The sequence below is a fragment of the Lissotriton vulgaris genome, chromosome 3_1 (genome assembly GCF_964263255.1).
Source record: "Lissotriton vulgaris chromosome 3_1, aLisVul1.2, whole genome shotgun sequence".
NCBI classification, from domain to species: Eukaryota; Metazoa; Chordata; class Amphibia; order Caudata; family Salamandridae; genus Lissotriton; species Lissotriton vulgaris.
The window spans coordinates 637,357,304-637,372,298 of NC_141689.1; the positions used below are offsets into that span (position 1 = coordinate 637,357,304).

The following is a 14,995-nucleotide window of genomic DNA, read 5'->3' on the forward strand; positions in this document are numbered from 1 at the left end:
TTTTGTGGGTGTTTTAAAATGTTGTAAGTTAACAGCTGTTATAAGTAGGGAATTTAATTAGTAGGTACGATTTTGGTTGTAGAAATTACATTTTATTTACTTTCTTTATGCATCTTCTGTGATCCTATGTTGATGACAGCTGTCATTCTGCACCAATCCGTGGATGAAATTATTTAGTCCTTCTTCTAATTTTCCCAAATGTTCCAATTTTTGGTTCTCAAGATCTGGTCACCCTATGCGTGTGTTCAGTTGAGATAACATTTTGAGAGGTCTTTGAATGCATTATCAGTGCTTACACATCTTTCACGATAGAATCACAGAGCGCATGCGCTCTCTGCAGGCTCATTTGCATTGAATAACATTACTTTATTCCCGCCTCCTGCTGACCATTGGTTGATCCCCCCAGTATCGCTCTTCTCTGGTGCTTCCACTGGCTCATATGCCAAACCGTCACTTCCTTTGAGGGCTACAGGACACTGGTAAAGTACCATTTCCTTACGCCGTCCGTGTTCAGTTCATCGCTGGAGTAGGTGAACTGTTTTTATTCTGCTGTCCTTCTCCCCCAGGTCTCTGTGATCGGAGACATTAGGCGCTCTAACTTTAACGAATATGAGACCGATAAAATGTGAACTGTGCGCGGTAATTAGTTGCCGTGTGCATCCACATCCGACCTTCAAAGTTATAAAGTGCGAGTAATTCAGGGCAAGATTATCAGCAGCATTGTTTCGCAAAAGACACCCTGGGTAAACGAGGCAGGGGCTGCTCAGACAGTGGAGAGGCTGCGCATAGAGCCTGGCCGGGCACAAACATCCTGAAGGCAATCAGCTGGGGGCGCTCCTGCAGACTGTACACATCTATGCTTTTCCTCCCAGCCCTTCGTTCTTTTTCGATCACTTAGTGCCGGTTTTTAACAATAAATTAATAATGTAGGATGCTGCTAATTCGTGCGTACATCATGGGCAACCATATATGAAACAGTAAAAAGGATACTTTATTTCTTTCCTGCACATATTGCTTGCACATTGTGGCGGTTTCGCAGATTAGCGTCATTAGAGGACCCAATACGCAACTTTACACCTGGGTGCTGCACTGTAAACCGAGGATTTACGGAAATGAAAAAAATAAAATTGCACAGTTTAACATTCTAATGCTTTTACTCCAGACACGTTTCCCCCACGGTGTCCATCTTCTATTTCTACTTTTACCACTGCTTCTTCCTCTGTTTGTATGCATCATGAGTCAGCCGGTCAAAGAGGCCTCCGCCTATGAAATCCGGCCGTTTATAATACAGATGTGACTTGCATCGAAAGTGTTACTTTTTAAAAAAATATCTGGCCCGTTCCTCTACTAACCCCTTTGTTGCCCTTTTCTTTTGTTATGTATTCCTTCTGCATTCCAGGGAGACCTGGAGAAGGTCAGTAACTTGGCAGTTATTTATGAAAAGAGAGACCAAAGACCTAACAAGCATTGGAAATGCAATAGGGAATTTTGAGCTATTGGTCTTATAAATTATTTTTATTTTATTTATGTGTTATTTTTTAAAATGGTATCAAGTAGGGGGAATAGGGGTGGACGATTTTTGAGTGGGGTCCAATGTACTCGTCCTGAGAAGCAGCTACCAATAAAGTTGTACAGAGTTCCCCAGGGGGAGCTAAAGAATTTTAGCTCAGCCTTTCTTCTCTCTCACTCAATAAAAAAGTGGGGGTTGAGTGCATGGTGTAGACCCTTTTCAGAATGTAAGGATACCTCACACAGGCTAACGGCAGGACCACAACTGTTGTCCCAGCCGATGACCGTCCAGCGTCATCATCGGTATCCTGCTCCTACGACAGGCTGGCGGTGCAATGCCCGTCGGGCAGCAAGAGAAGCTGCACTTTGGCGGAGATCTTCTATTCCGAGCCAACGGGTGTGTGGGTGTGAGGGGCCTATAAATATAGATGTATATATAAATTTTTAAACCCATTCTGAGTTGGCCTCAGCACATTCTCCGGCCATGCCTCCAATGCTCTATACTCGCGCATGCCAGGGCTAAACCCGCTAGAGTGTCATTATTATTATCATCCTGGACTAGTTGTCCACTCCCAAGTGCCCTAAACATGCTTTGCGAGCCTTCCAAACCCATTCAAAGATGGCGCCGGTTTATTTTGACTAGGTCCGCGCTATCCTCAACCAACCCCTCCTTGTTTTCTACTCCCGAGCGCCGTAACCCAGCAACTGGAGTGACACACCCCCTGCGCGCGCTTCACTCTCCCTTATCAACACTGGACCTTGCCGTACTACGGTGCCAGCTGTCCAGCCACCGGAATTCCAGTGGGAGGGGTAGGTGTATAGAAGCCTGCCACCAGCGACGTCTGAGGTAAGGTGGGGATCTGGGGTCTGATGGGCAGCCTGCTTCCTGCTTACACACGCAGTTAGCCCACTTACGGTATTGGGTTACCGGCCTAATACTTTTCCCAACGATCCCGCTAAAACACGCTACTTTCCTCATAGGAATTCCTCAATCGCTGCTGGCCCCACCTGGACAGCGTGTGAGGCTTTTAACAGGAATTCCTACGGGTAAGTTGGATAGTGACTCTTAAACTGGCGTTTATTTAGACGCACGCGTTTTCTCAGACGCACACGTCCAGCATGGCATGTTGATTTGCTTAACTTGTTTATTTAATTAATGTTTTCTCGCTGGGACACACGATCTCCCCGCCAGCGTTGATTTTACTTAGTTACAGAGTGTCAATATTACATCAAATTACCTCTAATGGTTTTTCTGTGCGGCGTTTTCAGCGTTTGCGGCTCAAACCTTAGCCTACAAATGCTTATACAAATATTCTACTATTGGTGAAATTCACCGCTCGACTAAATGAGGATGCACCACTTCCCTGTACAAATACCCAGGCGAGAATACGACGCCTTCACTTAGATGCATGCTATAGCGATGCAGCATGGCAGCACTATGCAGAGTGGCTCACCTAGGCGCACTGTATATATATGTTTACACATTTCTAAACAACTCTCACTCACAGCACTACCCGACCCTGCCACCACCTAAACGGAACGTTAACCACTGGGCACGTATCCGACGACACCCTGGATATAGGCACAAAAATGATTTACTTTTGACATCATTGTTTGTTTGCTTGTTTTTCTTCATTCTTTCAGGAGGTCCGTCTCAAGGAATCATTTGCGAACGACACTATACAGGTCGTATACCAGTGTCCTCCCAATCTTGGGGGATACTAGCAATCATATGAGCACAAGGTCCTGATGAATCGCCCTTAGGGCGAGAAACATGTTGACCGTTTCCACAATAAGGGTTGAATAAAGGTTTGGTCTCATTGTTCACCACTCCTTAATACCCCTTCACTTTTTTACTAAAGCAGTGAGCCTGACCAATAAAATCTTCTCTATTTTAGGACTCTACTGACTTTTTTTAAAGACACACCACCACGCTCACTATTGCACTTTTTTATAGGCCCCTCACACCCACACACCCGTTGGCTCGGAATAGAAGATCTCCGCCAAAGTGCAGCTTCTCTTGCTGCCCGACGGGCATTGCACCGCCAGCCTGTCGTAGGAGCAGGATACCGATGATGACGCTGGACGGTCATCGGCTGGGACAACAGTTGTGGTCCTGCCGTTAGCCTGTGTGAGGTATCCTTACATTCTGAAAAGGGTCTACACCATGCACTCAACCCCCACTTTTTTATTGAGTGAGAGAGAAGAAAGGCTGAGCTAAAATTCTTTAGCTCCCCCTGGGGAACTCTGTACAACTTTATTGGTAGCTTATTTTTTAAAATAGCTAAATTAATAGCTTTGTCATTTACAATACCAATCTTTCGCAAATGTGACACCTATAGCATTTGTAATATACACAAAGTCTCTTGAATGAAAAATAAATTCTAACCCATAAGTTGTGCATATCGTGAACGATGGAACATGAGGTCCGTGCTACTTTGAAAGCTGTGGTGGGCAATTAAGGTTTCAACAACGAGCAGGGTGCTCAACGAGTTGGTGAAAGTGTCAAAAGGTAATATTAACTCGTGCTAGAGCGTGGTGTCCTAAAGCTGGTATCTGGTGTGAAGAAACCGTCGGGGGAATTAATAGGGTGATGACTGAAGAACGGAGTTAGTTAGATCAAAGGAAACCGCGTAACAAGCGTTAAGGGGCCGGAGGAAACGTCTGCAGGGGAACAGAGACAGAAGAGCGATGCACAGAGACGGGATGAGAGGAAAAGGGCGAACGGGGGAGACACAATTGAAAGCTAAATGCAATTCTGCTGTCATTTACCTTGAAGCATTAGATTGGCACAATAACCAAATCTGTCTTGGTTTCCTCTGCGTTGCCTAAATACATTTTGTATTGGGGCTTCTATCACTTAGAGAAGTGAGTAGACTGTTGTACACATGGCATGACTGAGCATATAAGGCCACCTATGAGACTTTGTGAATTCAACTAAATACATCTGAATTCTGCAGCCATCAGCCTCTTCCATTGTTCGTTTTAGAAACTAGGCCAATAGTGAGCATAGGTTAATTAAAGTTTAAAAAGCTGTTCTGTGATACCCGACTGCAAACACCACCAATAACTCCAGGGGTTAATTGTAGAGTAAGGAGAGTTACGTGGAAAGGAAAACAAGTGTCGTAGAAACAAACAAATGTAGCCGTGCCTGGGTAGTGAAAGGGGAGGAGGGAGGAGAAATGCGAGTCACGGCAGCAGCAGACTTTGATGTGCAGGTCGGCTCACTAAAGTCTCTAACATGTCCACTTTGGAACCAGAAGACCAGAATTTTAAAAGCCAGCATACCCTAGTGAGCAACTAACTTTAACTCTTAGTACCACACCCCATTACTTGCCAAAATTGGGAGTAACTAAATATATTTTTGTTTGTATTTGTGCAACTGTGTAAAGCTTGTTTATTCAGTTGCTGCTCTTTACTTTGTCATGATTGTTTGACATCAGATTGATAGACTTCAGTCAAAATTAAGTAATGTTAGGCTAAACGTGCTTCCCGGCGGGGCAAGGAGAGTTAAGTGGAAAGGTAAAGAAGTGTCGTAGAAACAAACAAATGTAGCCCTGCCTGGGCAGTGAAAGGGGAGGAGGGAGGAGAAATGCGAGTCACGGCAGCAGGGCCGGCCATAGCCTTTGATGTGCCGGCCAGCCGTGCAGTGAATAATTAGGGGAGGAGAAATGTCGGCTGGGGGAAGCTTGAGATGCCTGGTGGCTTTGATGTGCACACGCTTTTTGCCAATGCGCTTGCGCATTGAGCTTGTTTTTCTCGGGCACTTCAACAAATCGCCGAGATGGTTAAGCTCTGTTTAAGCCACAATATAGCTCGCCAGCTATGCGCAAGCGCATCAGCAGGCGAGCCCTAAAAAGTAATTCAGTAGAAGAGGGCATGTGTGCACTAGCAACCAGTTTAAGAGATTTCCTTCACCTAGCTTTAGAGATGGGTGAGCCAACAAGTTAATTGGGCTAGCGGATTCTGCGTCTCCCTGGACTCTTACAGCCTCATGTATAAGCCAAATTATACAACAAACCACGTAAAATATGGCAGTCTTCAGATCCGGAAAGGTGTTTTCAAATTTAAACACCACCTCGGAGAAGCCATTCTCGACAGTGCCATCAAATGATTGTATTCGGGTGCGTGCAGGAAGCAATCAACCTGACTACCGCCTGGAAGTTTCGCCTCACAGACTGGCTTCCATCTTTTGCGACATCTCAGACACTAATTAGGAAACTTATTTCGTATATTTGTGCTTCAGGCAACCCACTTTTTGCCTTACTCGTTAATAGTCAGCTTATCAACTAATTAAAGGATATCCTGGGTCCCTAACGGTCTTCCCATATTTTGCTAAGTATTGATTTTTGGTTTGGTAGCTAAAAATTCGCCCGAGATATTCCGTTGTTCCATCTTATATTTTTAGGTTGCTTGTTGTTAGCCGTTCTGTTTATGAATTTGAACCCAAATAGACCAGTGAGAAATGTAATAAAACAAGCATCTGCAATACAATAGGTCTCACATTTGTTAAAGTTGGAGCACTTGGCGTTGAAAATGTCAATGTTTTATACTTTTACTTTTTTACACCAGTGATAATAGGGCAATGCAAATATAATAACTCCACTGCAAATAAATAAAAAAGTCTAAAACATTGTCATTTTTAACACAAACCGCTCTAACTTTTGTTTTTAAAAACCTTTTTTGATGTACACACAGACTCCACAGCTTTAAGCCAACAACCCGAAGGCAGGCAGCAACTTAATTCCACATATGTATAGTTCTATAATACACAGCCATAATGCCGACAGCACAACGTGCCCGGCAACCGCTCTAACTTTAGCAAATGCGAGACCTATTGCATTACAAATGCTTGTTATATTTGTAGTCTCCGTTCAAGTCTCTATAGCACATCTTCCATCTCATTGGATTTTTCACAGATTTTGTTTGATCATCTTGTACAACATTCAGTTCAACTGCTACTGAGTCGATTTCGTTCTCCACCACCACTTTTGTGTGTATGCCTTCTGCCAGAATGTTATCAAGTTTATCTAGTGTTTTATGTCTCTCTTTGTCATGAGTGTCAGTGGTAGAAAAAGGTGGACTCTTGTAACCAGTGGGGCATTGCGATTGTGGGTGGTGTGGTGAGTGTCCTGTCTTTTTTTTGCTGCTTTTGGTTTCCCATGTTGCCATTGCTGTTTCAGTTGATAAACTCCGTTCTTAAAGGAGACGCAGTCCTGTGTAGTGGGTTCTGTAGGCCGTCAGTATATTTTGATCTTTTCACCTCAAAGTGTCACAACTGGTATTGTCATAAAGTTCACTGATTCCTAAGTGAAGAATATTTATTACTTTATCAATGTTGTGAACTGTATTCCAGTGATGCTCAGAGATCTGTAACACGATGCACCAGATGGATTATTCTTGTGCTTTGGAAAGGAACCTTGCTCTTTTGCGCTCTTGTTGATTGCTGCAAGCCACTTGGATTATATGACTAGTCACTGCAACCACAGCAGTGGGCACAAATTTGGGAATAACTATGTACAGTATTGTCAGTAAGTGATGTGGTCCTTGGACCACTGCCAAGGCAGGCAAGCTATTCTCAGTTCTCCGTACCCTGTCCTTGTTGCACGCTCCAAAGAGGGCCAGGATAGCTTCTATCCACATCGCAGCTTCAAGCCCCCCATACTTCAACACCCCAGCAACTTCAGCCATCCCGTTCCATGTAGCAGCTCCTCTCCAAGCAAAGAGGGTGTTTGTAAGGGTGAGCCTTCCATGGGAACACAAAGCGACTGCCTCTGTCGCTTGTTCCCCAATCGCCTCCTGTCTACCTGCTTCTCTCCTTTCGTCTGGCGGCTTTCACTCACAGACTAACTGGCACTTATAGTCTGTGGGGGTAAAACCCCACAGACGGCCACTGTCACTCTGGAAAAGCCATTCCCACACTCACTGCAGCTGTTTCTGATTCTCATCAGATCACAGCTTCAATGCTTTGGGGGTTGACTAGCAACTCCTTTAATTCGGAATCTCATCTGTAATGGCCCTCATTTTGGAAGAGGCCGCAGATTGCCGGAAATTGGTTTCCTTTCTGTAAATACGTAGGTGCCACTCAAATTTAAACCTTGTGGTGTCCTCAAGGTTGTCTTGGGTTTACAAGTGCTGTTTCTGGCACCCTGAAATTTAAGCAGGACACTGGGCAGCTGGTAGGAGCTTAGTGATAGGAACCTGAATACATGAGCTGCAGGCCATTGTGTTTGCCCTCCTAAAAAATAGTGTGTGCAAATTGTGCAGTCGAGGGAGGCTGCCATGAAGATATTGCGGAATTTTCCTGTACACAGGGTCCAATGGCATCTGTTTTCCTATGCATTATGAGTGTGTAGACGACTCCCCAACAGGCCCAGGAGCCTGAATAGAAGTCAAAATCTTTTGTCAAGTTCTGCAATGAGTTGATGGACTGGAGAAGCAACGTCCTGTATTTCTCGGAGGAACAGGCAAGACCAAGTGATTTTCCATCTCACACCCCCCATCACCTCCAAAGCCTCTGTTAAAAGTGGTCAGGGGACACACTCTGGTTAGTGGAGACCAATCTTGCATGCTTATGCATCCATAGAGTCACACCACAGGACCAAAGGAATGAGCAATTGGTATTTCTCGGCATAAAGATGAGGCCAGCTCCCTATGCCTTTTAACTGCTGCACCATATTTGTAATTTGGGTTTTTGCATGCTCTATCCAACGGTATATGACGTTCTGAAACAGGTGACTTGGCGAGAACACCCAAGGTGGCGTACTCGGTCAGTGCCAGTTTGCATTGTCCAATAATTAGAGCAGTCAGGAACATCATGAGGATGGAATGCCCATGCCCTTCGATTGATGGCAAAGTCACGGTCATACCTTGGCTAGACACTATAATTGTGACTTTTGTGGGCCCCAAAACGAGTTCTGCTAGGTTCTGGCATGCATGCCAGGACAAACTACTGAACTTATGGCAGCCCTGACAAAAAATATGCAACTGACAGAGGGCATGAAGGAGACTGGGGAGCATAATAATCTAGGGATTCTCACTCGTCGGGCACAATGAACCATGTACCATTTAGGCAGTGTGAATGATGCTCTCTTATTAGAGAATAGACAAATAATTAAGTAAATAAGCTACTTTGGAGGCCGGGTCAAAAGCTTTAGGGTTTCTCTTTGCTGATGCGGGGACCATGCGTACTCCTATTCACAGTGCTGGTCAAGGCTCTGTGCTTCCTCAGAAGGGGTACTCCTCAAGAGTTTTGAGGGGGTTGGGTGTGAGGGGCCCTCCCTCAGCTGTGAAAAGATCTAAGACTGTCAAGGAAGCTAAGACTTTAGGAGAGGGAGATGGCAGGAGAGAAGATTCAATCCCTTTACTCCAGCTGAAGACTGGACGACGCTTCAATAGAAGTGGCAGCAGCAGAGGACCCCTCAAATAACGTAACTGAGCTCAAGATGTCATCAGATACTTGGGCTTCATACATGGTGCAGAGGTTTAGGAAGTAGTTCATAGGTGTGTACAGCTAAGACTGAGAACTCTCCTTTTTTTCACAGAAGCATATAGCGTTAGTAGGCCAGGAGGTGGCAGCCATGGAGTTTTATCTGCAGAATTATCAGTGCGGTAGAAATTGATGTATTTTATTTAAAAAGATATCTGTAAGGAAGGTGTGATCCAACTGCCCACTGAACTGAGGTTTACTACTGCTGTACACTATTTGCAGCATAATAGTTGCATGATCTGAAAAACTAGGCTGGAGCATTTAGAAAATCGACAAATAAACATTAATAGTTGATTTATAGAACACTGAAATTTACATGGATGTTACACTGTTGCTATTAGAAATGAAAGCCTACAGACGAGACACGTAGTGTGAGCCTCTATATTCTGACTTCCTTTCTGTGAGGTATCAAGTGGATCCTGTTTATTGGTTGTTTCTATGAAAATACTGTTTTAATTAAATGTGTTTTTATTGCTTCGCATACTTTTCAGTTTGAAACAGCATGAACCCAACTTGCCCTGATAAGGTAGCTCAGAAGAAGGAGGAACCATCTGCGATCGGAGTAGGAACAGCTGAAGAAATCAAAAAGTCTAAAAGAGTGACAGCTGTTATTAAAGACAGAGAAATTGTAGTTTTCCACCACGAAGGAATATTTTATGCAATGGATCTTCGTTGTTATCGTAAGACTTTTGCCGCTTGCTTAATATAATGTATAAGTAATGCTCTCAATAAGTATGCTTGTTTTTCACACTGTCTTCTCTTCCCTTTTAAAATATGTTTCAGATGCAGGAGGGCCTCTGAATCTTGGAGACATTGAGGTAAATTTTGTGAAATACAGTCATTTGTTTTTTTTTTTAAATCACAATATTTTCTAAGTGGTGTTCCGTGCAACTAAATCAAGTGTTGCACATTCCTTTTGGCATGCAGCAAGATCACTAACGAAAACACAAGTGCCCTATGGCACCAAAGTCACTGCTGAGTAATCTGTATGCCAAGAGGGATGTTAGGTGGCCTGTGGAAAAATGTCCAAGAGTTTGCCAAGAAACTTCTCTTTAAAGTAAAGTAGTAAATATTGTTGATCCCAAATTGAAATCACTGATTGAAGGGGAACCACCCAGCGATGTGTTATGTTTAAAATAAAACAAGATGTGACTCCCACAACATTATTCATGCTATGTTGTGTCTAGTCAAGTGCATTGAAGACTTTAACTGATGTGTTTTCCACAAAGCCAATCAGCATTTAACTGTCATAGCTTTTTCTTCTGCTCCTCCCTGCAAATCACGCTTCTCAATGTGATGTCCTACTGCACTTATTCTTAACCACATTTGCCTGCTTTGTAGGTAACACAACAGCACGCTGTTTAATAGCTTTTTCCAAACTAAAGACGAAAGAGGTTTTCAGAACCACTATTGCTCCAGTTGATCATTCGCTTGCACTATCAATTTACTTTCTAGAGGGTAGGGTCATGTGTTAGTTTCACATGTGTTAGTTTCCCTTTATTATCATTCTGTGCCTGCGCCTTCGCTTATTAGCTGGCAATGAATGCATTTTAAACATTACAAAAGCAAGAAAGAGAAAGGTTTGTTAATTAAAACATTAACCATGGGGAGTTCTATTGCGGTAATCTATTTTTCATTTTCTGTGACTGTAGACCACATTGTCAGTAAAAGAGATTCACGGGTTATGGTAAAGAAAATACACTCCTTTCAGTATGTAGAATACTTTTTTTTATATTATACAGTACATTATGCAACAACAAAGCACAGTATTACCTAATAACAAAAAGAAGCAATAGTAACATTGAGAAGTGCTAAGAGGTGTAGGAACTAGTAAAAGGGAAGATGTGCAATTTAGTGCCTTCATTGAAATTTGAAGGTGGTTGCCGGATAAGTCTGCTTGATATAAAATTATTAAAGTTTAACTCATTGGATATATATATAACAACAAATATTTTTTTCTATAATATTCAACTATAGTTTAGCCATCTATGTTCTCTTACTGTTATCCTGTGCAATGATTTTGAATTTATTGATCTTGGAAACATGTACGGATGATTTGGCCTAGCTTGGACCCAAACTTGGGAGCTGCAGGTTAAAAGCAAGCAGAAGATTGCAACCAGACCAGTCAGACCGTCACATTTCCTTACACGGCAGCTTGTTACCTTACGCTTGTTCTGACTTCCCGTCATGATTTGCAATTTGCCAATTGCAGCATTTAAAAGAATCTTTCATACTCTTTATCTTTCCATTATCTTATTTCACTTTCCAACCCTTGGTACAAACTCAGGGGCAGCTATTAGCAGATGTCCTTTCTGTGAGCATACCTCAGTTCCCGTAAACATGGATACCTTTTCTACAATTCGCCTTCCCTGATAGCTCTCACAATTGAAACATCTGTGTTCCTCATGACGCATTTTCCTTCATGATAAGTACATCTGACCCTCATTTACCCCCTGCACATATTACCTCTTCACTGCAGATATAGTCCCCTTCCCTTTCTTCTCCTATATACACCAACACTCACACCTATCTTTTTATTTCTCCTGCCTAATCTCAGTCCTGTTATGTTATATCAAGGATATTTATCAAGAGTACCCCACTGTAATTCTTTGCAGCTAAAAGAATTAGCCAGCCCCCCACAAAAATCCAATGAAGGCAATTATGGCTGCATTAATAGCTAGGTCTCCAGGTGTTTACTGAACCACGTCAAGCAGTATTCAATATGAAGATTCTAAAAGAAAGATTTCCAGAAATTGCAGTAGCAATTGAAAATGTTTTAACACCTATTGTTACTGTAGCCAATTGAAATTAGTGGGCCTTGAAGCTCGGTGTGGGACATATCTATTGCATTTGAGAGCCGCAAAGCAACGAAGGGGTAGTACATACCCATGTGAACTATAGTCGGAGCTTTAAATATAATTCTTTTTCATATTTAACCAATGTTGGGCCCAGACTGCAGGCGAGATAAGGTTCCTTTTTCTGATGCCAGTAAGCAGTCTAGCTGTGCACATTCTGTACCAGATTAGCACTAGATGTGCTCTTCCTTCCACAATTCAAAACATCTTCCACATGCTGTGCTCTGTCTGCTCACACAATCCCCAAAACACATACTTAGCCTTCGGAAGTCTCTTCCTCCTTCACACAGAACCTTTCAGCCCTAGAGCCCTTACATTTACTCATTACTCACCCCCACATACATTTACACATTGCTCACCCCCCACAGCTCTCCCTCCAACACCTTCTTCAGCTCCAACACTGCTGTCCCAGCTACAAAAACATTGAGAATAGAAAGATTGATAGTGAGCTGCTCTATTGATATGATTGAATGGTTATTGTTACTGCACGATTGTGATGGGTTTGTGTTTGCTTTTTATAATCCTGCCAGTGCATTATTAAGAACATGAGGATAAGCTAAAAAGCAAACTAATATTTAATGTGTCTGAGGAAAAATGTGACCATCTTCAGGCTGTAAACTGATTTACATTTTTATCATTTGTGTCGTTCTAGGATATCAGTGGCCTGCCCTGCATTGTGTGCCCTTGGCACAAATATAAAATTGCCTTGGCAACAGGGGAAGGATTTTACCAGTCAATAGATCCTAAAACCCCCTCAGCAATGCCAAAATGGTGCTCTAAAGGAGTGAAACAAAGAATTCATAATGTATCTGTAATACATGGAATTGTGTATGTAACTTTATCGGATATGGGTATTAGCTGCGAGTCTGATTACTATTCATCTGAGAAGTACAAAAAGACAATGAAATTAATTCAAAAGAAATAGTTGAGATATGACCCTCAGCCATCTCATGTTGGGATTGATTGGATGTAACATTACTTGATTCTACCTCAGCACATATTCTAATGGTATTTGTAGGATATCTGACTTTTCTTCATGGTCAGCCATGGGCATTAATTCATTTGCTAGCTCGAAACTCTGTATACATGAACTCTGCTAACCAGTAGTAAAGTCCCTGTGCTTCACCCTTTTAACCTGGTTGAATTGGCATACTCTTACTTGGTATATTTAACATGCCTAGAAGTCCCTCACGTGGTTCACATTATAGTGGCAGTGCAAACATGGTTTCTAGCCTACCCCTGTAGCCTGACTGCAATAGTAGAAAACATCCTCTGAAACCTATCAAACTAAACAACGTTTGAAAGGTAAAAACATTTTTTTAAAATATTAATAAGCCACTCCAATGTAGGCCTTGTAGCCTATAAGGTTGGGTGCACAGTATTTGAAAGTACGAAATGTAGAAATTTAAAGTTGGCCCGTCATCATAGTAACTAGCCCTCAGAAGATATTTTCACTGTAATAAGGCTGGCTGGTCCATAGAGAAACTCTGAGAAGCAATATTAAATACTAATACTATGTCTCAGGAAGTCTGTCCAGCTAGAAAAATAATGAAACAACTTTTTAATATTTATCAAAAATTAAATTAAATGGTAAAGTCGTATTTTCCATACATATTATGGAAAAGCAACTTTAAAAATTACCCTTTCCCTGCCCGAACCGTCAGAAAGCTAATTAGCACAGGCCTTTGCCAACTCTCAGCCTTTGCTCAGCCTGGAATAGATGTGAAATGGCTCCCACACAATCGGCTGACCTGAATGAGCAGAGATGACACCTCTGAATTCAAAAGAATAGGCGGGGAGGGGGGACTGTGAAGATCTTTTTTAACACTATGGTGTCAAACCTTCTTTGAGGGGTCTGTGGAGCCACATGGAACACTTGGGGCATACTTGATTTGGGGTGAACAGGATGCCAAGACAGTTTTTGTGGACCCCTTTTTAGTTGCTTAAGGACCTTGCTTTTGTTCTACCAGATCTCAATCTCTGTTTTTGTTGTGGCTACAGTGCCTGCTTTAAACTAAAGTTTAGTGTTAGATATGGGAGGAAGGTAGGATTACCATAGTACTCGAACACCCCCAACCCTCAGAGCACAAGTTTAGTGTGGCTTATGATTTTTGCCACCTTAAACATGGTCTGACACATGGTATTTTGGGCTTGTTTGCAGTAAAGCATTCAGGAACTATTGAAAAAGTGGCAGGATTTGCCCTGGCAACATTTACCCCATTTTAACGGGGTGCCCAAGAGTTACCCACACCTCATTGCTGGTTCCAGACGTAAATGTGGCACCCACTTCAGAACACTTTCTGAACCTGCGGAAGATCAGAAGAGGACTAGACCTGCTGTCTGTGATCAGAGAGTATCCCTAAAGGAAATAACCTGCTCACTCTTGTACCCAGGACAAAGAAGTGGACTCTAAGGTTCAATTGGCTTATCTCCTGTGTACCTACAGGGAGACAACAAGCTGAGTGAGGCGTTTTCCTGGAAGTGCTCAGCTGATGAGTGGCACCTGGATCTGGACTGGACTCTGCTATTGTCCTATGAGGTTCTCGGGGAGGCTGTATAAGTTTACAACTGTGGGCGCATGGAACTTAAAAAGTCAGAAGGTGAAATCTTTGACTAGTACCAATATAGTTGGTGTATCAGGCCTTCTCCAACTCAGACACCCTCAATGTGCTCCTAGAGCCTGTTTAACAGTCACCAATGAATAACATTGGTGTTTTGTGTTTTTGCCGCTATATCTAGTTACACAAAAAATTGATATCTGTTCACCTTATTGGATTTTTGTAATTTTGTTCATTACATTTTACTCTTATTGTCTAATTTGCAATGGTATTTTACTGTTTTGCATTTTGACCTTATTACTGTTTTGATGCTGCATAAATACTTTGCTCATTACCCTAAGTTAAACCTCGCTAGTCTGTGCCAAAGCTATCAGAGGGTTGAGTTAATGTTAATTTAGTGACTTTGAGGCTTCACCCTGGCAAGGGCTGTCATTGTTCCATGAGGTGGGTTTTCTACGTTCCAAATACTAATCCAATTTCTTACAGTATTTAGAGCATTTTGTTGAGAAACCATGTAGATAATAACAGGGCAGTTCATTAGCTTTTAGGCAGTGGTGACGATGAATGGGCTAATGCTGCTCAAT

General features: G+C 42.5%; 1 protein-coding gene across 1 annotated transcript; it reads left to right on the forward strand.

Annotated features, from left to right (window-relative positions):
• The first annotated feature begins 452 nt into the window (after window positions 1-452).
• On the forward strand, window positions 453-14,745 carry RFESD (Rieske Fe-S domain containing). Its single transcript, XM_086963001.1, has 5 exons — window positions 453-526; window positions 9,490-9,678; window positions 9,782-9,816; window positions 12,506-13,844; window positions 13,894-14,745. Exons 2-4 carry the CDS (start codon window positions 9,501-9,503, stop codon window positions 12,776-12,778), a joined length of 486 nt encoding a protein of 161 aa, XP_086819127.1. The 5' UTR covers window positions 453-526; window positions 9,490-9,500; the 3' UTR covers window positions 12,779-13,844; window positions 13,894-14,745.
• The last annotated feature ends 250 nt before the right edge of the window (window positions 14,746-14,995 follow it).